This window comes from Mizuhopecten yessoensis, unplaced genomic scaffold (assembly GCF_002113885.1).
Source record: "Mizuhopecten yessoensis strain PY_sf001 unplaced genomic scaffold, ASM211388v2 scaffold716215, whole genome shotgun sequence".
NCBI classification, from domain to species: Eukaryota; Metazoa; Mollusca; class Bivalvia; order Pectinida; family Pectinidae; genus Mizuhopecten; species Mizuhopecten yessoensis.
The window spans coordinates 104,451-130,137 of NW_018480005.1; the positions used below are offsets into that span (position 1 = coordinate 104,451).

Here is a 25,687-nt window from a genome sequence, read left to right on the forward strand (position 1 = left end):
GGTGGGGTGGGGGGGAGAAAGAAAAAACTAGCTCATTTACATGTAAAAATTCAGTAGGCTACTGATCATGTAAGTGTGAACCAGCCATCGATGGAACTGATGATGTCATCGATGTAAAATTATGTCTTAAACCAAAGATTTTCAGAAATTGTGAATGTCTTCCACTGTACATTTAAGTAGAACTTCAATATATTCAATGGAAATACATATGCAAGACCACACACTTTTGTTTTTCTAACGAATCGGAAAGCACAAGTTTATTGCGCGGAGGAATATATTCACAAGTGCGTGAAGCGATAGAGAAGTAGTTAAAGATAACTTGCGTACCTTATTTTGTTATGACGTAGTCCATCATTGTAGAAAAGATATGTATATTGAAAGCGGAATCCTTTGGATTTCGGAGATCGATTCCTCTGATAAATGACACTGGCATTCAGCAGAATGTGCTATATTATTATTCTTTTTCAGGCCGCCTCCATTACAGAAGCAAAGCTGAAAATGTCAGATATTTCCTGTGCAGTCCACATAAGTAGCATCATGTTCCAGCGCTATTATGAGTTTCCTGCTGCTCTACTGGAAAACATACAGAAGTTCCTTCTCGGAAAGAAGGATGATAAGGTGTTATGCTTTTTCAGTCTTTTAACTTATGTTCACTATAAGGTATATATATGACTGAATATATATAATCAAGCAAGTTTCACTGTTTTGCACTAACTTAATTATTTACTAAAAAGTTAGTATTCTAAATTTTCAATAATTCTACTCTTCACTGTTTGAGGAAAATACTAATTTTCAATAGTTTTTTCATCATCTAAATATCAAATATTTGTTGAATACGGTAAATTGAAATAAAACATTTTGATTTTTTGTTGATATTTAGATAAGTAATCCCAGCAAATACCGTGTAGACCTGCGTTTTTTTGCGGAGTTAGTGTCTGTTGGATTGTTCTCCAAGAAGGAGGGTCTGGTCGTGGTGGGTAAACAGTTGGAGCAGCTGGTCAACAATGACCATGAGGAACACAACAATCTGACCATCCTGTCGAGTTTCTGTAAACACTGTGGCGATGATTACATGGGCCTCATCCCCAGGAAGTACAGGCAAGTTACCACAGAAATATAGTTAGGATCCTGTATAACCAGGATTTAGGTCTGTGTTGGTAGTAGTGATGTACACATTCCAAACGTTCATGTGACTGTGCTTTCTTGGTCACAGATAATCAACAACATGAATAAATGTTTACTTGCTTAGTCCTCCTCATTATTCTGACAGGTACTAGTACAGCTATGATATCAACATTACCTGTCCAGGTACTAACACAGCTATAATATCAACATTACCTGTCCAGGTACTAACACAGCTATAATATCAACATTACCTGTCCAGGTACTAACACAGCTATGATATCAACATTACCTGTCCAGGTACTAACACAGCTATGATATCAACATTACCTGTCCAGGTACTAACACAGCTATGATATCAACATTACCTGTCCAGGTACTAACACAGCTATGATATCAACATTACCTGTCCAGGTACTAACACAGCTATGATATCAACATTACCTGTCCAGGTACTAACACAGCTATGATATCAACATTACCTGTCCAGGTACTAACACAGCTATGATATCAACATTACCTGTCCAGGTACTAACACAGCTATGATATCAACATTACCTGTCCAGGTACTAACACAGCTATGATATCAACATTACCTGTCCAGGTACTAACACAGCTATGATATCAACATTACCTGTCCAGGTACTAACACAGCTATGATATCAACATTACCTGTCCAGGTACTAACACAGCTATGATATCAACATTACCTGTCCAGGTACTAACACAGCTATGATATCAACATTACCTGTCCAGGTACTAACACAGCTATGATATCAACATTACCTGTCCAGGTACTAACACAGCTATGATATCAACATTACCTGTCCAGGTACTAACACAGCTATGATATCAACATTACCTGTCCAGGTACTAACACAGCTATGATATCAACATTACCTGTCCAGGTACTAACACAGCTATGATATCAACATTACCTGTCCAGGTACTAACACAGCTATGATATCAACATTACCTGTCCAGGTACTAACACAGCTATGATATCAACATTACCTGTCCAGGTACTAACACAGCTATGATATCAACATTACCTGTCCAGGTACTAACACAGCTATGATATCAACATTACCTGTCCAGGTACTAACACAGCTATGATATCAACATTACCTGTCCAGGTACTAACACAGCTATGATATCAACATTACCTGTCCAGGTACTAACACAGCTATGATATCAACATTACCTGTCCAGGTACTAACACAGCTATGATATCAACATTACCTGTCCAGGTACTAGTACAGCTATGATATCAACATTACCTGTCCAGGTACTAGTACATCTATGATATCAACATTACCTGTCCAGGTACTAACACAGCTATGATATCAACATTACCTGTCCAGATACTAACACAGCTATGATATCAACATTACCTGTCCAGGTACTAACACAGCTATAATATCAACATTACCTGTCCAGGTACTAGTACAGCTATGATATCAACATGACCTGTCCAGGTACTAACACAGCTATGATATCAACATAACCTGTCCAGGTACTAACACAGCTATAATATCAACATGACCTGCAGTCCAGGGTCATGTTTACAAATTTATTCAAATTTTTTCTTGGTAGTTCTCATTCTCTGGTTATTTATCCTTATTCCTCATTGAGTTACTTTCATTCCATTTTAGTTTCTGTATGTATTACCCCAAATGGGCCAACCTGTAAAAAAAAATATATACTTTAAACTCATGCAAAGATTGAAGATAAGAGAAACAACAGATTTTGAAAAACCAACTTAAGTTATTTTGATCTCCAGTATAGAAAAATGTTTGCTTTGACTCAAGAAACATTATTCAAAATATTAAGAGAATATCATTTGTTTTCATTGATCTTGTAGGTAAAAAATACACTTTTGTTTAATTATGATGTTGGCGAGTATTGAACAAGAAGGTATTTTACCTCTTAAAGATAATCAAATACATACTTAGGTCATTTATCACGTACAGTCAGGTGAAATTCAGTTAAAAAACAATAGGTTTTGAAGAAAATGATACTAGTAATAGATGTGACCTATTTGAAATAATGCAAGTTTGGTTCAGTTTCAATGACGTAAATTTTTCTCTTTTCTTTTTCACCAATAGATTGCTTGCTGAAAAGTATTCACTTGAAATACCTGGAAGTCAGGTAAGAATGATTTCATGACAGATTGAAGTTTTTGATAATTTGTTGGTGTAATTACCACAAACCATATGTCAAGCCAATTTTAGTTATTCTATGTTTATGTTGTTTGTATGATTCTACTAATAAACGTCATGTAACAAAATAGAAATTAAATGTTTTAACAATACTGTTCCAAATATTAAACTGAAAGCACATATTTGATGGTGACTGTATAAAAAAAACTGAAGATGTTTTGGAGTTTCAGTTATTTTATCAATTTTCTTGGACTTTGAATATATTAAATTGTTTTCCTAATTAATGAACCTGAATTCAATTTTCCTGAAGTGAAATAATAAATATGGTAGATTGCTGCTCTGATGCTAAGTGTTTCAATCTCTATAGATGCTGCAGCCTGAGAAACAGAAGGCCTGTAGAAATCTAATGAAGGACTACTTTCAGTCTCTGTGTAAACACCTTTTACGAGTATATAAAGACTTAAAAAACATTGAGCGACATAATCGCAGGACTCTTCAGGTAAGTATATCGTTAGCTGATATTATTGTTAACACAGGTATTATTGTACACACAGGTATATTGTCTGGTATTATTGTACACACAGGTATATTGTCTGATATTGTTATTGTACACACAGGTATATTGGCTGGTATTGTTATTGTACACACTGGTATATTGTCAGGTATTATTATTGTACACACAGGTATTATTGTACACACAGGTATATTGCCAGGTGTTGTTAGTGTACACACAGGTATATTGCCAGGTGTTGTTATTGTACACACAGGTATATTGCCAGGTGTTGTTAGTGTACACACAGGTATATTGTCAGGTGTTGTTAGTGTACACACAGGTATATTGCCAGGTGTTGTTAGTGTACACACAGGTATATTGCCAGGTGTTGTTAGTGTACACACAGGTATATTGCCAGGTGTTGTTAGTGTACACACAGGTATATTGCCAGGTGTTGTTAGTGTACACACAGGTATATTGCCAGGTGTTGTTAGTGTACACACAGGTATATTGCCAGGTGTTGTTAGTGTACACACAGGTATATTGCCAGGTGTTGTTAGTGTACACACAGGTATATTGCCAGGTGTTGTTAGTGTACACACAGGTATATTGCCAGGTGTTGTTAGTGTACACACAGGTATATTGCCAGGTGTTGTTAGTGTACACACAGGTATATTGCCAGGTGTTGTTAGTGTACACACAGGTATATTGCCAGGTGTTGTTAGTGTACACACAGGTATATTGCCAGGTGTTGTTAGTGTACACACAGGTATATTGCCAGGTGTTGTTAGTGTACACACAGGTATATTGCCAGGTGTTGTTAGTGTACACACAGGTATATTGCCAGGTGTTGTTAGTGTACACACAGGTATATTGCCAGGTGTTGTTAGTGTACACACAGGTATATTGCCAGGTGTTGTTAGTGTACACACAGGTATATTGCCAGGTGTTGTTAGTGTACACACAGGTATATTGCCAGGTGTTGTTAGTGTACACACAGGTATATTGCCAGGTGTTGTTAGTGTACACACAGGTATATTGCCAGGTGTTGTTAGTGTACACACAGGTATATTGCCAGGTGTTGTTAGTGTACACACAGGTATATTGCCAGGTGTTGTTAGTGTACACACAGGTATATTGCCAGGTGTTGTTAGTGTACACACAGGTATATTGCCAGGTGTTGTTAGTGTACACACAGGTATATTGCCAGGTGTTGTTAGTGTACACACAGGTATATTGCCAGGTGTTGTTAGTGTACACACAGGTATATTGCCAGGTGTTGTTAGTGTACACACAGGTATATTGCCAGGTGTTGTTAGTGTACACACAGGTATATTGCCAGGTGTTGTTAGTGTACACACAGGTATATTGCCAGGTGTTGTTAGTGTACACACAGGTATATTGCCAGGTGTTGTTAGTGTACACACAGGTATATTGCCAGGTGTTGTTAGTGTACACACAGGTATATTGCCAGGTGTTGTTAGTGTACACACAGGTATATTGCCAGGTGTTGTTAGTGTACACACAGGTATATTGCCAGGTGTTGTTAGTGTACACACAGGTATATTGCCAGGTGTTGTTAGTGTACACACAGGTATATTGCCAGGTGTTGTTAGTGTACACACAGGTATATTGCCAGGTGTTGTTAGTGTACACACAGGTATATTGCCAGGTGTTGTTAGTGTACACACAGGTATATTGCCAGGTGTTGTTAGTGTACACACAGGTATATTGCCAGGTGTTGTTAGTGTACACACAGGTATATTGCCAGGTGTTGTTAGTGTACACACAGGTATATTGCCAGGTGTTGTTAGTGTACACACAGGTATATTGCCAGGTGTTGTTAGTGTACACACAGGTATATTGCCAGGTGTTGTTAGTGTACACACAGGTATATTGCCAGGTGTTGTTAGTGTACACACAGGTATATTGCCAGGTGTTGTTAGTGTACACACAGGTATATTGCCAGGTGTTGTTAGTGTACACACAGGTATATTGCCAGGTGTTGTTAGTGTACACACAGGTATATTGCCAGGTGTTGTTAGTGTACACACAGGTATATTGCCAGGTGTTGTTAGTGTACACACAGGTATATTGCCAGGTGTTGTTAGTGTACACACAGGTATATTGCCAGGTGTTGTTAGTGTACACACAGGTATATTGCCAGGTGTTGTTAGTGTACACACAGGTATATTGCCAGGTGTTGCTAGTGTACACACAGGTATATTGCCAGGTGTTGTTAGTGTACACACAGGTATATTGTCAGGTGTTGTTAGTGTACACACGGGTATATTGCCAGGTGTTGTTAGTGTATACACATGTTTATTGCCAGGTGTTGTAAGTGTACACACAGGTATATTGCCAGGTGTTGTTAGTGTATACACATGTATATTGCCAGGTGTTGTAAGTGTACACACAGGTATACTGCCAGGTGTTGTTATTGTACACACATGTATATTGCCAGGTGTTGTTAGTGTACACACAGGTATATTGTCAGGTGTTGCTAGTGTACACACAGGTATATTGTCAGGTGTTGCTAGTGTACACACAGGTATATTGTCAGGTGTTGTTATTGTACACACAGGTTTATTGCCAGGTGTTGTTAGTGTACACACAGGTATATTGCCAGGTGTTGTTATTGTACAAACAGATATATTGCCAGGTGTTGTTATTGTACAAACAGGTATATTTTCAGGTGTTATTGTTGTACACACAAGCATATTTTCAAGTGCTGTCAATAATTAAAGATGTGGTATACTTTCACTAAATCAACTATATATATTTTTTTTTCTTTTATGCATTCAAGGAACATATTTCACAAGTTCTCAAATGTAAATGACTTACCAATGAGCAACTAACGACTTGGATCACCTGTTGAGAAACTGGCTATAAAGTGTGATGAGTTAATCCTCTTTTGACAATTATAGCTGTAACAGAAATATGTGATATGTACAAGGGAAGCATCACTGTACTTTACAGGAGTCAATATTTAATATCCTTCTTTGTATATTTGCCACAAACCTAATAATGATCATCTACTTACTTAGAAGGTATTATTTTGTGAATACCATTGTCTTTTTCAGACAAAGGGAGAGCTGAGTAATGAGAGACGAGAAAGCTATGAAAGTGCACTTGTTACATATCAAAAGCTTTACACCAACACTGCTGTATTTTCAGTAAGTATAAGGGTAGCAATACTTCTTGTAAAAATATCAGCTACTAGATAAAGACACCATATCATGTTAATTTGTTTTCAATATTTTTATCATCTATTTGCATTAATATTTTGAAATGACAAAAGTTCTATTTCAGTCTTGATTTTTAGATTATTTATTAGATATTGGTCTTTGTTGTTTTGACACACCATTCTTGTTGTTATTCAATACAGGATCTGCTGGACGATGACATGCCAGACCTGCCCGAGGAAGGTAGCGTTTCTGTATAATTGTGTTGATACACTATTTAGGGCTTGCGATGAAATTGTTATAAATCACTTGCTGTTATCAATTAAACACATTTTAACATTAAGATAAAATAATAATTGAAGCTAGTAAAAATTGCACTAACAAATGAATTATAAATATTGATTTCAGAGATAGAACAAAAACTTGGCTTGTTAATGATAAAGGTATTAACTGTTTTATCACATCTGTTTCTTGTATTTTAGATCTGTTAAAAGATGAAGAATCTGGGTTTGATGTGTTCGACCCTTTAAAGAATGCAGAGGTTAGTAACGTTTAGGAACTACCTGGTGATATGTGTAGAATGTTCATCTGTTGTTTGACAGCTGTAACTGTCATTAACTCATTCACCCCTGCAGACACATTTCAACTCTCCCGATTCAAAGGTTGGAATAGTCCATTATGGAATTTCAGGGGTGAATGAGTTTAAGAAACCATTAATTAATTTGAAAATTTGAAAGATATCTATTAAATAATAAAAGCTGACATGTTAAACTGGAATTATAACAGACATTATGGTCAGCGGTGCATCCTATGACTTGGTACCAGGCCATCGGATTTTGACGTCCCAATCAAATCAAAACGATTTTCTGGTACGTTATGTTTTAAAATCACTGCTTCTCTTTGTTATTTTTTGTACCCTACATTTTAACCTCATTGTCACCATTAAACTTTGTGTAGTTTCAGTACGTTGGTGACAGTACCTTGTTTGAGGACGAAGATGCAAGAGCATTCTATGAATCACTTCCTGATCTCCGAGCATTTATACCAGGGGTGTGTATATCAGTAGCAGATAACAGTGTAGATAGACCTCAATGACTGGTACTTACGCTGACATCAATAAATCATGAATAAAAGTTATTTTTATCGTTACATAGATATTTCACTGGAGTTCACTTCAGAGATAATCAGCTGCTTAATTGAATACAAATTGAAATGAATGAAAAACTTATTTATTATGAAAGAAAGAGTGGACAACATTTGAAGCATTGTACCAGATACATGTTGCAAAGCATGGGTAATATTTTGATTTCACCTTGTATAGATATGCTATAAAGAGAGTGAACAGGCCACTGTCAAGGACGAAACCAAAGATGTGGAGACTGGTTTGGAGGAAGGTTAGTATCATCTGTAAACACAACATTTTTCTCAGAGATCCAAGGAAATGAAAGATTAAACAGACTTTTATTGAAATAAGGAATTGACTTATCAAAAAATTACCAAGAAAACCTATAATCTCAGCCTACCTATTAGAGAAGTCTTTCCATAAAATCATTTGATTAATTTATAATCTTTGGGAAAGTAATTTGTGCATTAATATTTCCACACACACAGTGATTTGTTGTGTAGTTCAGGATAACCCTATCTTTATGATGAGCCAGTGATGTATGTTGTACTGTAGACATAGAGAGCTTGAAGGTGGAGGATGTGGAGCGAGAAATGGAAACAGAACAGCAGATCGCAGAGGTGGAGAACAAGGAGGCAGAGGAAGAGGCTGCCAAGGTCAAAGGTCAGCAGGAGGAGGCGGCAGTGCCTGCAGTAGATGAGGACTATAGTGCTCTTCATGAACTTGACGGTGAGTACATCCGGATAAATAACAGATACTTGTGTCTCAGTGAATTACATTCAGATTGTTCTCGCACAGATTCTTGTTCAACTGAAATATTTATCTGAGTGTGATTGAGACACATTCAGGTTTGTTTTCACACAGATTCTTCTTAATGTGACAGATGTGCAGCTATGTGCCCAAATGAGTTGGTGAAAATGTCCGTTAGTCCAAAATAATTTAAGAAATAGTTATGTTTGTTTCTGTTCAAGATAAAAACCATACCTGGAACAATAGTTACATATTAACAAACTTTCCAATTAAAGTTTGAAATTTGTTTTGATTCCATATATTTTTGATGATTTTAAGTTGATCTGCCACTTTATGTAAGTTTTCTTGAATGAAGCCGTGAATGATATGGCTTGTCTATCTGACTAAGAAATATAACAAAATTTCCTTGTACAGTTGAAGAAGATGCTGACACAGGCAACCTGATGAAGGTCCAGTTTGATGCTTACCTCCTATCTCTTCCTAACTGTGTCAACAAGGACCTACTGGACAAGGTTAGTTGTTTAGTAGTAGGGTAACACACCTAGCTGTATAAGTAGATACCACACTTCTCGTTAGGGGCTCGGTACTAAATCAACTGTGTAATGTGTCTGTACTGGTACTTTTCTTTTTTGGAAAATTACAACTAGAAGTGATGCTTTTATGTCAATGTTTTTGAAAATTAGAGTAATAGATGCTCAATTCAAAGTTGTACAATTTCACATTCCTAGTACTAGCCTGCAGACAAAGTTAGAAAATTCTATTACTCTGAAATATACTCTTCATAGTAGATATTGAAAATGTTCACTTGTCTGATATGAAATATTACAAAATATTTACTTTTCTACTGAACTTGGACTCAATATACCTACTTAACATTTTAAAGGTTATTTTTCAATGAACTTTTCAGTTGGCGTATGAATACATCAGCATATTATCAACCTGATCACTCTGTTATTCCACGGAGCGCGGGAAGTAGTTCCATTCTTAGATTGTTTTAATTTTATTTATTTTATGTCAGAAGTATTCAATTGAATTCAAAAAATAATTTACATCTTAATTTGCTTAATCATCTTACCAGGACGACGTCTCAAAGTGAGTTATGACGTCATAATTTTTGATACCTTCCGTGGTGTTAGACTTGCACAAGACCGATATTTTAGAAATTATCCAAACAAGTATCAATATCACTCTGAATGTAAATATAAGGATAGAATCCCATTTTGTTGAGGTTTATGGGGTATAAACCTCAATGGGTCTTCAGACAAATTCAAAATGAACTGCTTTGCAGTTCATAAAATTTGTCTCAAGACATTGAGGTTTATACCCCATAAACCTCAACAAAACAGAATTCAATCCTTAAGTGTATATAGAAAGAGAATATAAGATATCACAAAAAAACATTGAAGTGAAAATATATTTGCTTGTTAAATATTGAAGTAAAAATGTGTTTGCTATATATATAGCTAGTACATAGTACATGTGAATGTGATAATACGTCTCTAAAAATGCCCCCCGCCATAACATGGGGGGGGGGGGGGGGGGGGGGGGGCATATAGTGTTGCCCATGTCCGTCGCGTTGCGCCCCGTACCGTCCCATCCATGAGCAGGGAACATTTATGTCTTACAGACATTTTCTAGTTAGGGCCCCATAATCACTCTGTCTGTCTGTTTGTCTGTCTGTCTGTCTGTCTGTCCGTCCACAAATTTTGTTCCTGGCTAATAACTTGGTATTAATTGATCGATTTACATGAAACTTGGTCAAGATGTTCAGTTTACAAAAATACACACTCATGTAAAAGGTCAAGGTCATAAGGTTCAAAGGTCCAGGTCAAATTTTGCATCTTTTCACTGATGAGCATTTTGTTATGACATGATGAAGCAAAGTTGATCAGAATTAATCAAGGAGTTAACTGACCGAAGGTCAAGGTCATCAGGTCAGAGGTCTAGGTCAAAGGTCAAGGTCAAATTTTGTAGCTTTTCACTAATGAGCATTTTATCAAATTATGAAGCAAAGTTGGTCGAAATTAAACAAAGAGACACACTGAGGTAAAAAGTTGAGGTCAAAGGTCAAGTTCATTAGGTTCAATGGTAAAGGTTACATTTTGTATCTTTCCACTGGTGAATATTTCATTATGATGCTTTGAAGAAATGTTGCTCAGAATTAAACAAGGAGTCAATTGACCAAAGGTCAAGGTCACTGGGTCAAAGGTCAAGGTCAAATTTTGTATCTTTTCCCTGATGAGCATTTTGTTATGATGCTATGAAGCAAAGTTGGTCGTAATTCAACAAAGAGTCAACTGACTTATGTCAAGGTCACTAGATCAAAGGTCAAGGTCAAATTTAGTATAATTTCACTGATGAACATTTTGTTATGACACTATGAACAGCAATGTTGATCAGAATTAAACAAGGAGTCATCTGACCAAAGGGCAAGGTCACTGGGTCAATGTCAAGGTCAAATATTGTATCTTTAACTGATGAACATTATTTTTATGTTATTATGAAGCAAAGCTGTTCAGAACTTAACACGGAGTCAAATGACCTAAGGTCAAGGTTACGGGGTTCAAAGGTTCTAGGTCAAGGTCAAGTTTTGTATTTTTCACTAATGAACATTTTGTTATGATATTATGAAGCAAAGTTGGTCGGAATCTCAGGGTCACTGGGTTAAAGGTCATTTGGGTCCGAAGGTCAAAGACAAAGTGGATCTCTGACTTTGAACCTGGCTATTGATGGAGGAGGTATTTAAAGTGAAATAAAACATATCAAAGCTAACAAATGAGTATTGCAGATTGCTTCTTGATGATTATGGCGGATATATTGCCACAAAACCGGGCCCTTACTGACCTGTCAGTGTTCTAGTTTCTATCTAATTTTCATTCTGAAAAAATATATTTTTCTGATAGTTGGAATCCTGATTAAGTAGGTGTTACATAATATTAAGAATGATATTGTATGTTTTAGGGCAGCATAGAGTTTTGTATGAATTTCAACATGAAATCCAACAGGAAGAAGCTGGTTAAGGCACTATTCACTGTTCACAGAACCAGGTAAGACTTGTACATTCTCTTGTGATATTTGTACCAGTGTTTAAGAATATAAAGAAAGTATTCTTTCCACTTTCTTCTCGCCCATATACTTCATTGAAGATCATGGCATTGTTTCTGAATTTGATGGCAAAATCTTTGGAATTATCGGTTTATTGTTGCACTTACAGAAAATATTGTATTAACATTCTGATGCTTAAATTGAATTAAAGGAGAAATCTTAATTTTGAATTTTTTACTTCTCAATTAATATCTGATTAATAATCAGTTACTCTTGGTCTTTACATTGACATGGTGAAGGTTTTAATACTAATATCTATTGATGTTACAACCATGATATACAATGATATTATGTATCAGGTATGATCTGCTGCCATTTTACTCTCGGATGGTAGCAACACTGTACCCTTGTATGCCTGATGTGGCTAACGACCTTGTCCAGCTTCTCAAAGGAGACTTCAGATGGCATGTACGTATACATACACAGTGATAGGGTTAACGTTTAGACTTGGGAAGCTCAACTGAATGGTTTACTGTGGGGTATTTGAGGACATATGTCTATATAGCAGTTATACACAAATACTAGAGGATAAAAAGAAAGGTGGAACTTACACTGGAAAATCAGATAAATCTGATATACCAGTGAATATTACTAAAGATCCATGTCATATATTGCCATTTATCTCTTCTGTTCCTGGTACTGTGTTGCTAGAAGTTACACAAGTCAAAGTCATATGTTGCGAAACACTTGTTGGTGATGACCTTTTTCAAAATGTTGTGTCCAAGGTGGGGTATGTAAAAGGAATAACCCGAATTTAAAATTGTTGGTAATCTTTTCATTGTAAAGGTTAGAAAAAAGGACCAGATCAACATTGAATCCAAGTTAAAGACTGTGCGGTTTATAGGTGAGTAATATGCATTTACATGATTATATGCATATCAATATGAAGGTAAATATTGTTATTAATAATCATCAGTATAATTTTATATAGACTGTGAAGTGGTCTTACAGCTGCAGTGTGAATGTATTGCGCCGTGTCCTTACCAGTTATTCTTTTTTCGCTCACTTGCCCATGCCAAAGGGCAAGTGAGCTTATGCCGTGGTGCGGCGTCCGTCCGTCGTCCGGCATCAATATTTTACTTTAAACGAGAGGCCCATGGGGCCTGAATCGCTCACCTGGTATTAATCTCACAAATAATCTTTAAAGTGGACCAAAATACAGCTACAGGCAGTATATCAGTGTTTGACTCATAAGAACCTATTAAAAGATTTAAACATATGACACCTGTGACCTTGAATGTCGAACAGGGACATTAGGTTGAACAGAGTTTATAGTCGTCCAACCGGGCATGCTTCTGGCAAAATATCATTACCCTGGACCTTTCGGTTGTACAGAACAAGTCATTTAAAGATAAAAACATATATTGACAACTGTGACCTTGAATATGGGCGAATGTAATTCATTTGAACAAACTTGTTAGTCCTTCATCCCAGCATGTTAATGGCCAAATATCATCACCCTTCACCTTTTGCTTATTGAGAAGAAGTCACATAAAGGTTTTAAACATATTTGACCCCTGTGACCTTGAATATATGTCAAGGTCATTCATTTGAACAAAGTTGGTAGTCCTTCATCCGAGCATGTTACTGGCAAAATATCATCACCCTAGGACTCTTGGTTACTTTTTACACTAAACAACAAAAAAAGTCTTATATACGATCAGCATATACCTCCAGAATCCTGTTATTGTCATATCTGTACATATTACACTATTTTAAACAAAATTGCCATATGCCAAATGCAAAAATTCTGTAATATTTTTGTGTTAAAATGAGTTGTGAAAAATACAAAGATGATATTTCTTTCAATATCATTAGATGTCATTAAATTGGAGTAAAATGTTTTAAAATATTCTTTGGGTAGAATTTTTTCCTTTTCATGGACAACTATATGTCTGATTCATGTAAGAAGGTTCTGTGGTATGAATTGACACAAATCTGTTATTTTATTTTTCAGGAGAGCTGGTCAAGTTCAAGTTATATCCCAAATCCGAGGCATTGCATTGTGTGAAGGTTAGCTGCTTTTTCTGTGTGTTGTATAACATCTGTACCTAGTCTAATTCTTGTGGTCATTCTTCAGATGCTGGCAAGCTTCCTCACAAGTTTTAAAAAGTACAGTTGAACCTCGTTATCTCAATCTCTTATAACTCGAAGACCCCGTTTATCTCGAAGTATTTCTCCGGTCCTGGCCAAATCTCCTCTTTATCTTAATAGTAAATAAAACTGATAATTTTAATCCTGAAAACTCAAAAAACTTGGATACCTCGAAGTAAGATATTGGTTTCAACAGCGTAAATCCAACCCCCAAACATCGGCTACTTCATAGTGTTCAAATTTCATTTTGTCATTTATCAATTCTCCGATACAAATAAAACACAAAACTACAGCATTTTGTCATTCCATGTTTATGAACATATTTCGTGAGTAGACTAGCACGAAATCGGTAAAAAATAATTTTTGATAAAGCTTAAGAATGTGTGCAGACTGTCAAAACCATGTTGTTCATAATAAAAAAACAAACTTCATCAATGTTGATCAACAGTCATGCATAAAAGAATTCCACAGTTAAACTCACAACCTAGGACGGCTTCACAGATTCATGTCTTTACAGGAGCCAGTATGGCTTTGAAAGACGATCGAGAGATTTTAAGAACAATAGGATAATTGCTGTTGATTACATCAAGTTGAGGAGGTGTCAGGTGTCACATTTGGCTTGAATGAATCAATGTGTTACATGTACGATAGTATCTGTTTGTGTGTGTTTACTTTTAAAGAACTAACTATGCGTACACTCCATTACTTAAGGAATGATTTTTATTTTTTCAACATTTATGAGGTCATAACAACAATGGGTTTATGGACATATTGAATGAATCGCGTTAGCGATTCATGTAAAATATGTCCAAAAACCCATTGTTGTTATGACCTCATAAATGTTGAAAAAATAAATATCATTCCTTATATTTACATTGACGAATCCTTTCAGTGGATCGATATAACAACGAATAAAACAAATAAACAGGGTTTGTTCCTGCTTATACACGGGTGCAACGCAGTGGCGAGAACAGTGTTTTTTCGCGGGGAAATGTGACACTATCGTGAGAGATCTTAGCAACCGTCAACAACAATAACACAACAAAATGTAGTTCCATATTCAATGTTTATTTGTAGCACAGGACACGTGAATACGTGGATATTTCACAAAGCACAGTTCAATAATATTTTAAGATGTAAGAATTAAGCATCTAGGTCGGTCGTTCCGAGTGAGTAGTTTTTGTAGTGTATTACTACGCAGTGTGATCAGGTTACTATCAGTTCCCACGTGCTGGGACTCTATGAACACCTGTGTTATGCATTTATGAATGTAATTTTTGTCAATGGGTCTAAGCATACAGAATGTAAATATAGTGATTTGCTTGAGACTTGCACACTTTCATTTCCGCATTGTAACTACGAGGTCGGAGACAGCGGGATAGTTCAATTTTCAAATGTAACACTTCAGAGGTAAAACTTGTCAGACTTGCAAATACAAATGCAGACCTGGGAAGCCTTTGCCAAGATTAGCCCAAAACAACATTTAATCACTAGGCGAGCCATATTTCATAACGAATTCACAATATAATCTAACCATTTCGATCTCGTTAAACGAAATTACGTTTTTTTCGGAAATAACTTATTCTATTTTTGAAAGCGTGTTTGTTGTAAAATTACATGCCTGTATTTGAAATATTGGTTACATATGGCATTCATCGATTGATTATAAGCATTGGCTATTAATAAAAATCAATGGCTGCTAGTGCTTTTCCCAAACAGCAAATTTCATACCAAATATATGAACCCGCACAAATCGAATACTCGGATGACTCAAAGTTTTCCCACGACCCCGTCAACTTCGAGATAGCGAGGTTCGACTATATTACCAAAACTCCTGATCCAGCCCCAACTACTGACTTGACTGTGTTAAACTCTTGTGGGATATTTACACTTTTTGATAAGTCAATAGATGTCGTTCATTTCTGGTTAACTTGTTGATGTACATATGGCTTGAAAATTAAAAAAAACAAACATGGAAAAACATTTAGCAAGTTTACTTGTGAACTGAGTATGTTATAGATAAAAACTTTATATGACATTTGTACAGGTATGAAATGTGTATATATCTGTTTGCAGTCACTGATGTTTGATTTCTCCCACCACAACATTGAGATGGCCTGTTCTCTACTGGACACATGTGGCAGATTTCTCTACAGATCTCAAGATTCTCATCACAGGACAAAGATCTATCTGGTATGTAAAGTGTAGAGCTAGAACAGTAAGACCTGAGATACTCACAGCCTCGAACACGAACATATCGCAGCCTCCCAAAACACACACGCATACACTACACACATGCATCTTGCACGCAGGGGAGGCTGTCCTTAAATGTCCATAGCTGTTGATGGGACGTTAAACAATACTAAACCGAACCAATGCCCAGTAAGACTTGAGATACTCATAGCCTCCCCGCACTGTACATTCCAGGTACACCACAGTACAATGTTAAGTCCTTCAGATCACTCTTAATTGTTTAATGCGTGTGCAGGAGCTGAAATGCAGGTTTTTCCCCTCTTCACAATTTTTGTTTTAATTTCCTTTTTGCATAAAATCAGTGATGCAAGGGTTTAAAATAGATGTAGGTGGGCCTGAATTATAAGAAATGATTTTTATAGGCTCTGGTATATGTCTTCTTGAAGTCATTACAATGACTGAGGAAAGTTTTATGTATTCTATTTTGTGTTCTTCAGTCAAGAGATGTTTGGCCATATAAAGGGCTAAGCTGTTTGTATGACTTCACGACCTTGTTGTATGTTTAAGCTCGATACACTATTCGACCTACCGTATGTGAGACCTTAGCTAGTGCAATATCTTACCTGTACCTATTAAAGGTAACCGCCATGTTTAATATTTACATCATGTTTATTGTATACATCGTAGTTGACCTCCCGCTGGTATATTATAATTGATCTTGCCAGGATGTCATGATGAGGAAGAAGACAGCCCTCCACCTGGACGGTCGGTACACAACGATGATAGAGAATGCCTTCTACTACAGTAACCCCCCGGATGTTCCCCAGAGCGCCAGAAAGATCAGGCCCCCTCTCCACGAGTACATCAGGAAACTCCTCTACAAGGATCTCTCCAAGGTCACCACAGAAAAGGTCAGGACCGTGAAATTGCAATCGGCATTAGGGATCTAGTTAGCAATATTTAAGCTTGATGGTATAATAATGTTTTTTCTTCAACGAGACCCACTGATTGTTACACAAGTACATGATTGTATACTTAAACATGACCCGCGACCAGATACCCATATTCAACTCCATGTTTACTTCTATAAGGCCCATTAATAAAAAAAACTTAATAGTATATTTTTACTTCCACATGGCCCACTAATACAAAACTTAATAGTATTTTTACTTCCACATGGCCCATTAATAGATACAAGTACACAGCTATGTGTTAACTTCAGTGTGACACATTAATAGATACAAGTACACAGCTATGTGTTAAGTTCAGTGTGACCCATCAATAAATACAAGTACACAGCTATGTGTTAACTTCAGTGTGACCGATTAATAGATACAAGTACACAGCTATGTGTTAACTTCAATGTGACCCATTAATAGATATAAGTACACAGCTATGTGTTAACTTCAGTGTGACACATTAATAGATACAAGTACACAGCTATGTGTTAACTTCAGTGTGACCCATTAATAGATACAAGTACACAGCTATGTGTTAACTTCAATGTGACCCATTAATAGATATAAGTACACAGCTATGTGTTAACTTCAGTGAGACCCATTAATAGATACAAGTACACAGCTATGGGTTAACTTCAGTGTGACCCATTAATAGATACAAGTACACAGCTATGTGTTAACCTCAGTGTGACCCATCAATAAATACAAGTACACAGCTATTTGTTAACTTCAGTGTGACCCATCAATAGATACAAGTACACAGCTATGTGTTAACTTCAGTGTGACCCATTAATAGATACAAGTACACAGCTCTGTGTTAACTTCAGTGTGACCCATTAATAGATAAAAGTACATAGCTATGTGTTAACTTCAGTGAGACCCATTAATAGATACAAGTACACAGCTATGTGTTAACTTCAGTGTGACCCATTAATAGATACATTTTACAGATTGACTTACAAAATCAAGAGACAAAGGCTTCACAGGTACTATGCATAATAAAAAAAAAATATATATATATATATATATATAAACTCATGTTTTATAGATTTATTACCAAAATAAGACCTGAAATGATGTTTTTAATGTGAAAAACATGATTATTTTTCTATCCAAGATGATTGGTGGTGTTCATTGTTTTTGTAGCTAGAAGTGTATAGTGTTACCTGGTTGTTAATAATGTAAAATTTAGTGTTGATTTGTTGCTGCCAAATTCATACTGCTTTTGCATTAACAGATTCTTTGTTTATTGGCAGGTTCTGAGGCAAATGAGAAAATTGAACTGGGATAATCGTGAGGTAAAAATGCTTTATTTTTTTATTAATTTGTCAATATTTATATAGCGATATTCCTTCATTCCGTAATTTCCCTTAACCTTTCACTAATCATGTTCAATATGATTCTTTGTCTTACAGATAGGATTCTATGCCACAAAGTCCCTTATAGCAGTGTGGAATGTACGCTACAACTCAATACACTGTGCTGCCAATCTCTTAGCTGGTCTAGCACCTTATCATGTAAGTCTAACATATCGGTTGAAAACCTTATTGATTACTATAGAAAAGTAATAGATTTTAGTTAAATTAAAAATATAAAATTATTTCTTCTGTTTGCTGTAAATGGAGAGGAAGTTATGTGTTTATGCTTGTTACAATTGTTTTACAGTACATGTGAGTCTTAATCTGATTTATCATCATGTTCACTTCTCTGCTCAGACGTAAATATGTCTGTATATAAAACCTTGACAACGTTTAGTTTGGTGTGTTTCTTGTGTTACCAGGAACATGTGGCCATACAGGTTGTGGATGGAGTACTGGAGGACATTCGGATAGGCATGGAGGTAATACACAACTCACAGGGCTAGTAATAGAATCTTTTACCCCCTTGGTGGTATAGGCAAATCTCGTCTAGAGGGGCAAGATTCTTTAATTGCAAAGATCCTCAAAGTGTAAGGTGTATTTCCCTAGGATAGTTTGGGGTTATCAAATGACCATTTCCATATCCTAATCAATATCTACATGACACTCCCATATCAGTCCAAGAGGGTGGAGAACCGAGGGCTGATACAGAGTAGGAAATCAAAATGGTCGTATGATACCCTTTTTATCATGTGCTGCTTATAACATCGAAATTATTTGCAATAACACATAAAACGCATATCAAATTTATTTTTCATGTTTGGTATATTCGCATATTCTGTCTTCAAATAATATACAATGAACACCATACAAATACAGATGGATATGCAGTGTGTACACTACCAGCTCAAATTACTCTCCCATTGAGGCATGCTTTTTCTGAAAAAAGTTGAACATGACATTGTATAGTTGAATGGATATGGCCTGTGCCAGACAAATATGGCCTGTGCCGGACAGATATGGCCTGTGCCTGACAGATATGGCCTGTGCCTGACAGATGTGGCCTGTGCTGGACAGATTTTGCCTGTGCCTGACAGATATGGCCTGTGCCGGACAGATATGGCCTGTGCCGGACAGATATGGCCTGTGCCTGACAGATATGGCCTGTGCCGGACAGATATGGCCTGTGCTGGACAAATGGCCTGTGCCTGTTAGATATGGGTTGATTTTAAATGCATCTATCGCTCTGGAAATTACAACTTTAGTGTACTTGGAATAGTTTTCATTAAGTAGTGGCTCCAACTTCTGTTCAACTGGCAGACAATACCTGTTGCTTGAGGTCATTATTGTTTATTATTGTTTTGTGACTCGGGCGGAGGTCCTTGACCCTTCACACATCGTGTATACATGTAAGAGTGAAAGAAACAGAAAGTAGGCTTCAGAAGGACACTGCCTGCAAGGGCAACGTTGGGTGTCTGATCAGCAGGCAACATAAGCCCCACAAGAGAAAACTTTTGTATTTTTGGTTCCAACACAAACGATTTACAGTTTTAAGTGGGTGACATGAGGTATTCATTAACAGAATGATGTTCAACTTATATAAGTATACAAATGTATACATTTTGTCTGGGGTAGGGGGAGTAATAAATATTTTAAACCTAAAAATTAAGAAATAAAAAATATGTCTTCTCTTTCAATTGATGACTACATCATTTTTTACTCGTGTCCAGAATATTGAATGTCTTTGTACATGTAAATACATTAATTATTTTGAAACATGTTTGTTAGCTGTGACAGTATGTATGTTGTTTGTTTTTGTTAACCAGATAAACCACCCCAAGTACAACCAGCGCCGTGTGAGCTGTGCCAAGTTTCTTGGAGAGCTTTATAACTACAGGATGGTCGAGTCTACCGTCATCTTCAAGACTCTCTACTCCTTTATCACTTTTGGAGTGTCGTTTGATGGTAATCATTTGTTTTCAGCTTGCAAGTCAACAAGTTCCTTAGGTCAAGGTCACTGTTCTTAAAATAGAACATTGGATAAAGTGTCAAATTGCATGCCGTTTCTGACCCAGCAGTATTTATTTTGGAGTTAAATTGTGTTTGATCAAGTTTAAGTGTAGGCAGAACAAAAACTTTTAGTTAGCTTGACCTTTGTTGTGAGAAGTAGTTTAACTCCTCCTTTCATCAAGATATTTTAATCAAACATTGTACACACAAATACATCAGCACTACACAATGTCAAGTATCACTTTCACAGACCTCACCTTATAGTTAACCTTCAACTCAAGGTCATAGGATGGTTTTCTGAATGTTTTGTGAAAGTAGACAATATGTTAGAGACGAACATTTCTTTACATGTACATAAAAGTATCCTGTTTTCTTTAAGTGTACTGAATTATTACATGCATCTTGCAGACAGTGGCGAGTCACTTCTGGACCCCCCACAGCACCTTTTCCGTATCCGACTCACTTGCGTGGTGCTTGAGACATGTGGACAGTACTTTGACAAGGGTTCTAGCAAAAAGAAGCTTGATTGCTTCCTCATCTATTTCCAGGTTAGTGACATTACTGGTAGTAAATATAAGATGTATGCTATTGAATTCAGAATTATGTTTTCAAGAATGAAGCAAGGCTAGAACTCCACATATGCTCAAAAGATTAGAGTTTGCTTGTAAAATGTTATTGACACAGAAGAAACATTATTTGAGTCACGTTTTCGATGAAAAGAAAAACAGGTTACGACCGAAATTATAGTTTTATTTTTTCTCCAATTACTTCAGCGGTATTACTGGTTCAAAAGGCAGTGTAGTATTTGGACCGAGGACAGGCCATTCCCCATTGATGTGGAGAACTTGATGCAGGACACAATTGAAGCCATCCGCCCCAAGAGTCAGGTGCCTCAGAACTACGAGGAGGCTAGTAAGGCTGCTGAAGACTTGGAAAATGAATACAAACAGAAACTAGGTAGGACATATATACACCTAATCAATGAAAATATCTAAAGGTAATTGTGATTCATTTTGTCTTATATCCATAAACTGTAGTCTGTAAAATACTCTAAATTCTAGAGTGATCACAGGTTCTTTATTTTTAGCTGACATCTGGCATGAATTATGTGCATGTTTGTTTATGTGGTGTTATTCCTCCATTGTTAACTAGAAGACGAAACCAAGAAATTAAGAGTTATGACATTTGGCATGTAGCTTGCTAGGGGGAAAGTTACCATGGTTGCTTAAGTGACATTGCTCTACATTTAACACAGTAAGATATGTAGAACAGCATCTTCCAAAGAATCTTCCAAAGAATCATGATGTCTAACTTTAGCTATTATAAGACTTTGTTGACATTTATTTTGGAATTTATCATTATTATACCTGACAGTCCATTGTAAGAGATGATGTCTAAGTTTGTCCTTGATGTATACCGCTTTGATCTTGTGGTGTGTTTTCTTTTTTTTTTAATTAGGAAACAACTATATATGTGCACTGAATTTGCTGAGTTTGAAGCGTTAACTGTTACTTTACTATAGAAATTCACTGTCTAGTTAGATCGGTGAACTGTTATACAGTGAATACAATAAATAAAAAAACACTTCCACAATAATTACTGTGTGAAGTGCTATCTGTAATATCTGCAATGTTTTGACAGCGTCTGTACTGTCCATCATTGAAACGGATGAAGGAAACAGCAGTGAAGCTGATGAGGGAGTTCTGACCACCATACGGGAGATCGAAGAAATTGGTAGGTATCCAACGCGTATCAGTAACTGTAGGAAGGATGTGAAACCCAAAACAAACAAATAAACAAAACACAAGGTACAATACTAACTACTTATATGCAGTAGTTATGCTACTTTAATGATCCATAAACAAATTTATTTATAATGAAATGTGTTTATCTACCTATTATTGCTTCATTTAGTCTTACATCAAACTCTCAACTTCTATAAGGGCTAATCCAAATGTGAATACATTGGCGTTGTGGGACTACCATCACTCACAAAATGACCAGATGTTATTAATTGAAGTGCATACCTTCCTTGCCCCTACCCCTAAATATTCATATCTGGAATAGCCTAAATGTATTGGTGCTGAAATGTGTTCAGGGAGCAATGTTGGTTAGGCTGTTACTTCAATACTTCTTGCAGATGACTTCAGTAACAGTCTGTCCAACACGGAGGATGATAGTGAGGCAAGCGGGGAAGATCATAGTCAGAGTCAGCGAAGTTACACAGGCAGTATGAGCAATCGGGATCAGGGGGAGGTAAGAGAAAATCAGGACCAAGAGAGGTACGGAAAAACAAAAAGCTTAATACTGACATTCAGAACCAAGTTAAAACCCCTGTGGGGACATTAGAATGAGAGGATGTCCGCTTAATCTCTGTGTAGACATCAGAACCAAGAATAATTACGCTTAAACTCTGTGTAGACATCAGAACCAAGAATAATTACGCTTAAACTCTGTGTAGACATCAGAACCAAGAAAAGTTAAGCTTAAACTCTGTGTAGACATCAGAACCAAGAAAACGTAAGATTAAACTCTGTGTAGACATCAGAACCAAGAAAAGTTAAGCTTAAATTCTGTGTAGACATCAGAACCAAGAAATATGTAAGCTTAAATTCTGTGTAGACATCAGAACCAAGAAAATGTAAGATTAAAATCTGTGTAGACATCAGAACCAAGAAAACGTAAGATTAAACTATGTGTAGACATCAGAACCAAGAAAATGTAAACTTAAACTCTGTGTAGACATCAGAACCAAGAAAACTTAAGCCTTAACTCTGTGTAGACATCAAAACCAAGAAAATGTAAGCTTAAACTCTGTGCAGACATCAGAACCAAGAAAACGTAAGATTAAACTATGTGTAGACATCAGAACCAAGAAAACGTAAGATTAAACTCTGTGTAGACATCAGAACCAAGAGGTTGTAAGCTAAAGTGTGTCAACATTGGAACTGAGAAGAGGTTAAAATCTGAAAAGCTTTTAAAAATAATCTTAGACCACAGATAATGCATCTAGTTTGTCATACATGAATGAAAAGTATCGGACATTTCAGGCCAGTTTGTGGTACTCTTAAACTTTCATTATCTGTGATCAAAAAGTATAGCGTAAATATACACCGTTGGTTATATATGAAAGTCCAAGAATTGTATCGTAGCATAAGGTCAATGTTTATGTGTTTTCCAGGAGGGAGAAGGTGTTGAAACGAGTGAGAACGATGACGATGACATGTTAGACTCCGCTGGGGAAGATGATGAGGTAATACAGTTTACACCGTCATCAGAAAACAATAATATTAATTTTTCTTTTTAAAAAATATGTACCATAGATATAACTAGAGGATGTTAAGATAACACTGTCTGATTTGGAAATTTTCTGTGTACTTACAAACGTCTGACAATCTTTACTCACTTGTAAAAGTGGCATCACATTGTAATATCACAAGAAAGCAATACTGAATTGTAATATCGCAAGAAAGCAATACTGAATTGTAATATCGCAAGAAAGCAATACTGAATTGTAATATCGCAAGAAAGCAATACTGAATAATTTTTCTAACCCTGCGGCCAGATAACCCTGTTAACTGGAGGACCAAAATTTGTCAAGTGCTCGGAGGATGATGACTTCATGACAGCATTTGACAAGATGATGATAGACAACATTCAGGTTGGTTAACTTTCATTTTCACTAATCTTCATTTAATTAACATGACTGCAAATATTTTTTGCAGTCAGAAAGGGATAATGCTTATTCACTTATAGCAACTTTCACTTTTCCAATCAAAAACAGATGATGAACATTGATTTTTAACAGGAATCGTTCTGAACTCACTGTCAAGTGTGTAGTATAATAATGGACTTAAAAGTAACAGAATGGGATGCTTCTGTTAATAAGTGATATACAGTCTCAGAGACATCCTTCGGAAAGCCATTCAAGTGGTCTCCTATTGCAAATGGTGAATAGAGGTGATCTCTCAAGCAGGTGGGCCTGTAGATAAGAGGATACAGTGAAACAGATATAAATACCAAGTTATCTTTCTTTTAACTCAAATGTGCTTGTTATATAATCTTAAAGAATTTATTTCTGTAATTTTGAATGATTGATGCTTTACAGGCAAGAAATCATGAGTCACTCAAAGTGCCCCAGCTGGATATAGCAGTCCCTATGCATCTGAAGGATAAAAACAAAAAGGCAGCATGTTCTAACTTCTTAGGTAAACCGTCATATCACCTGGCCAGTATCATGTTTAAATCATGTTTGTTTCCTTAATGCATTACCGTATCTGACCACAAATAAGCCCCCTCTCGCAAATATAAGCCCCCTCCTCACTTGGCAAATGTCTTGGTAACAAGGTGGGTGCCTGCAATAAAGCCCCCTACCTAATTTTGTCTTTCTCTCAAAAAGATGTATATTGATTTTTGTTTCTAACAATTAAGAAGCAAATTAGCTTACTGGATGCAAAACAACATAAACCCTCTTGAAAAGTTGCTGCTATTTAAGGAGTGGAACAATTGTCATTGTGATTTTCTTAGTTAGACTTTTATTTTTTTAAATTTCTTGAGTATTCAAAAACACTGTTAAAACAATAACAAGTAATTTACTTGATGAACTGAGAGAGTGAGAATATGTTAATGTAAATATGACACATTTCACTATTTAGATACAACATTTACTAGCAAATTATCAAGTGATGTTTTACTTTTCATGGTACTGCAGAAACCCAGGAAGAACCGAAAGAGAACAAGTCCATAGACTTTGTACTGATGACCAGGAGAGGCAACAAGCAGCAGGTGCAACATTAATACTCTGTCTGTTTAAGATTTCAAATATCAAGTATTGTACACAATCTCTGTCTCTTTAATTTTGTTTCTAACTAACTGTTTGTTATAGGTGACATCGGCGTCGTGGGTTGCGTCGTCCGGAACAACGTTTCCGTGCGATAACTTCCCTTGCATTGGTTGGACTCAAACTTGGTACACATATTGCATACTAATATAGCTCGGAACACATATTGCATACTAATATAGCTTGGACAAGTTTTTGGTGGAGTTATACCCCTTTTATTGCCAAATAAGGGCGTTGTGTAGTAAATGCAAGAACTTTTTTTATTTTTTAATCAATTCCTTTCAAGTTTTGTA

General features: G+C 36.3%; 1 protein-coding gene across 2 annotated transcripts in view; it reads left to right on the plus strand.

The window, feature by feature from the left end:
• Positions 1 to 25,687, plus strand: part of LOC110442124 (regulator of nonsense transcripts 2-like) — a 37,356-nt gene that overhangs the window by 8,017 nt on the left and 3,652 nt on the right. For both annotated transcript variants that reach the window (XM_021485583.1, XM_021485582.1), the window contains 29 exons: positions 469 to 618; positions 881 to 1,098; positions 3,231 to 3,273; positions 3,652 to 3,783; positions 6,861 to 6,953; positions 7,166 to 7,205; positions 7,445 to 7,503; positions 7,920 to 8,012; positions 8,284 to 8,356; positions 8,641 to 8,814; positions 9,250 to 9,347; positions 11,797 to 11,882; positions 12,240 to 12,348; positions 12,727 to 12,784; positions 13,898 to 13,953; positions 16,111 to 16,227; positions 16,953 to 17,138; positions 18,443 to 18,484; positions 18,602 to 18,703; positions 18,967 to 19,026; positions 20,371 to 20,509; positions 20,963 to 21,102; positions 21,328 to 21,511; positions 22,196 to 22,288; positions 22,695 to 22,810; positions 23,736 to 23,807; positions 24,120 to 24,215; positions 24,663 to 24,762; positions 25,266 to 25,339. In XM_021485583.1, the coding sequence (XP_021341258.1) occupies positions 469 to 618; positions 881 to 1,098; positions 3,231 to 3,273; positions 3,652 to 3,783; positions 6,861 to 6,953; positions 7,166 to 7,205; positions 7,445 to 7,503; positions 7,920 to 8,012; positions 8,284 to 8,356; positions 8,641 to 8,814; positions 9,250 to 9,347; positions 11,797 to 11,882; positions 12,240 to 12,348; positions 12,727 to 12,784; positions 13,898 to 13,953; positions 16,111 to 16,227; positions 16,953 to 17,138; positions 18,443 to 18,484; positions 18,602 to 18,703; positions 18,967 to 19,026; positions 20,371 to 20,509; positions 20,963 to 21,102; positions 21,328 to 21,511; positions 22,196 to 22,288; positions 22,695 to 22,810; positions 23,736 to 23,807; positions 24,120 to 24,215; positions 24,663 to 24,762; positions 25,266 to 25,339 (3,003 nt within the window). The remainder of the gene's footprint in view (positions 1 to 468; positions 619 to 880; positions 1,099 to 3,230; positions 3,274 to 3,651; positions 3,784 to 6,860; positions 6,954 to 7,165; positions 7,206 to 7,444; positions 7,504 to 7,919; positions 8,013 to 8,283; positions 8,357 to 8,640; positions 8,815 to 9,249; positions 9,348 to 11,796; positions 11,883 to 12,239; positions 12,349 to 12,726; positions 12,785 to 13,897; positions 13,954 to 16,110; positions 16,228 to 16,952; positions 17,139 to 18,442; positions 18,485 to 18,601; positions 18,704 to 18,966; positions 19,027 to 20,370; positions 20,510 to 20,962; positions 21,103 to 21,327; positions 21,512 to 22,195; positions 22,289 to 22,694; positions 22,811 to 23,735; positions 23,808 to 24,119; positions 24,216 to 24,662; positions 24,763 to 25,265; positions 25,340 to 25,687) is intronic.